At 66.4% G+C, this 903-nt stretch overlaps 1 protein-coding gene across 1 annotated transcript in view; it reads right to left on the reverse strand.

Moving 5' to 3' along the window:
- Window positions 1–519, reverse strand: part of WDR73 (WD repeat domain 73) — a 6,189-nt gene extending 5,670 nt beyond the window's left edge. Inside the window, exons 1-2 of the mRNA XM_057377031.1 lie at window positions 446–519; window positions 294–369 (exon numbers count right to left, since the gene is read on the reverse strand). Coding sequence (XP_057233014.1) covers window positions 294–369; window positions 446–486 — 117 coding nt within the window. The 5' untranslated portion in view covers window positions 487–519. The remainder of the gene's footprint in view (window positions 1–293; window positions 370–445) is intronic.
- Between the last annotated feature and the right edge of the window lie 384 nt (window positions 520–903).

Below are 903 nucleotides of genomic sequence, written 5' to 3' on the forward strand. Positions count from 1 at the left end.
ACACAAACCCGAGTTACCGCACAGTCCATGCACTCCCAGACCCAGAGCTCGAGCCCAGGCTAAATCTGGAACAGCTCCAGCCACTCAGCCCCACTTCTGGGGTCCTGGCCCTGCACCTTGGCCTYCCCTCCGGGACCCCAGCCTGGCCCACCCTGCAGCCGCCTTTCTCCTTTCTCCTCCTACATGGCCCGGTCCGACCGCTGGGCCCCTTTCTTTCCTCCAGCTAGACAGATCCATCCCACCCCGCCAGAGCCCGGCTCGGCCCTTCTCCTCCCCTCCGCACTCCTCGCCTCGCACTCACGGCTGCCTCGGGCCCATTCGATGACGCGGGTGGGCGCCTGGAGCTCGAAGGTGTGCAGGTCGCGGTACCTGCGGGGAGAGGGCGGGTATGAGGTGGGCGGTGGGCGGGTCAGTGCCAGGTGCCGGGGGTGCGGGGGTCCCTCACAGGCGCAGCGACTGCAGCAGCCACTCGTCCACCGCCTCCATGGCAACGCCCGCCCYCCGGCGCGCGACAGTGACGTCAYAGRCCGGCGCGCGRCAGTGACGTCACAGGGCTGAGGCGCCGCTGTGAGGCAAAAGGGCGCGGTGTGACAGTGTGGGAGGTGCGAGTGGCGGAGCGGGCTGGGATCGAGGTGCCTCACAGTTATCYAATTCCATCCCCCTGCCACRGCAAGGGWCRCCTMCCACCSGACCAGGCGGCTTCGAGCCCTGTCCAACCTRGCCTTGCACACTTCCAGGGATGGRGCAGCCACAGCTTCCCTGGGCAACCTGTGCCAGGGCCTCACCACCCTCACAGGGAAGAATTTCTTCCCAATATCCCATCTAAGCCTGCCGTCTGACAGTGGGGAGCCATTCTCTGTGTCTTGTCCTTCCAGACCCCTGTCCGAAGTCCTTCTCCAGCTC

This window comes from Malurus melanocephalus, unplaced genomic scaffold, assembly GCF_030028575.1.
Source record: "Malurus melanocephalus ecotype Western Australia unplaced genomic scaffold, MMel_1.1 scaffold_298, whole genome shotgun sequence".
NCBI classification, from domain to species: Eukaryota; Metazoa; Chordata; class Aves; order Passeriformes; family Maluridae; genus Malurus; species Malurus melanocephalus.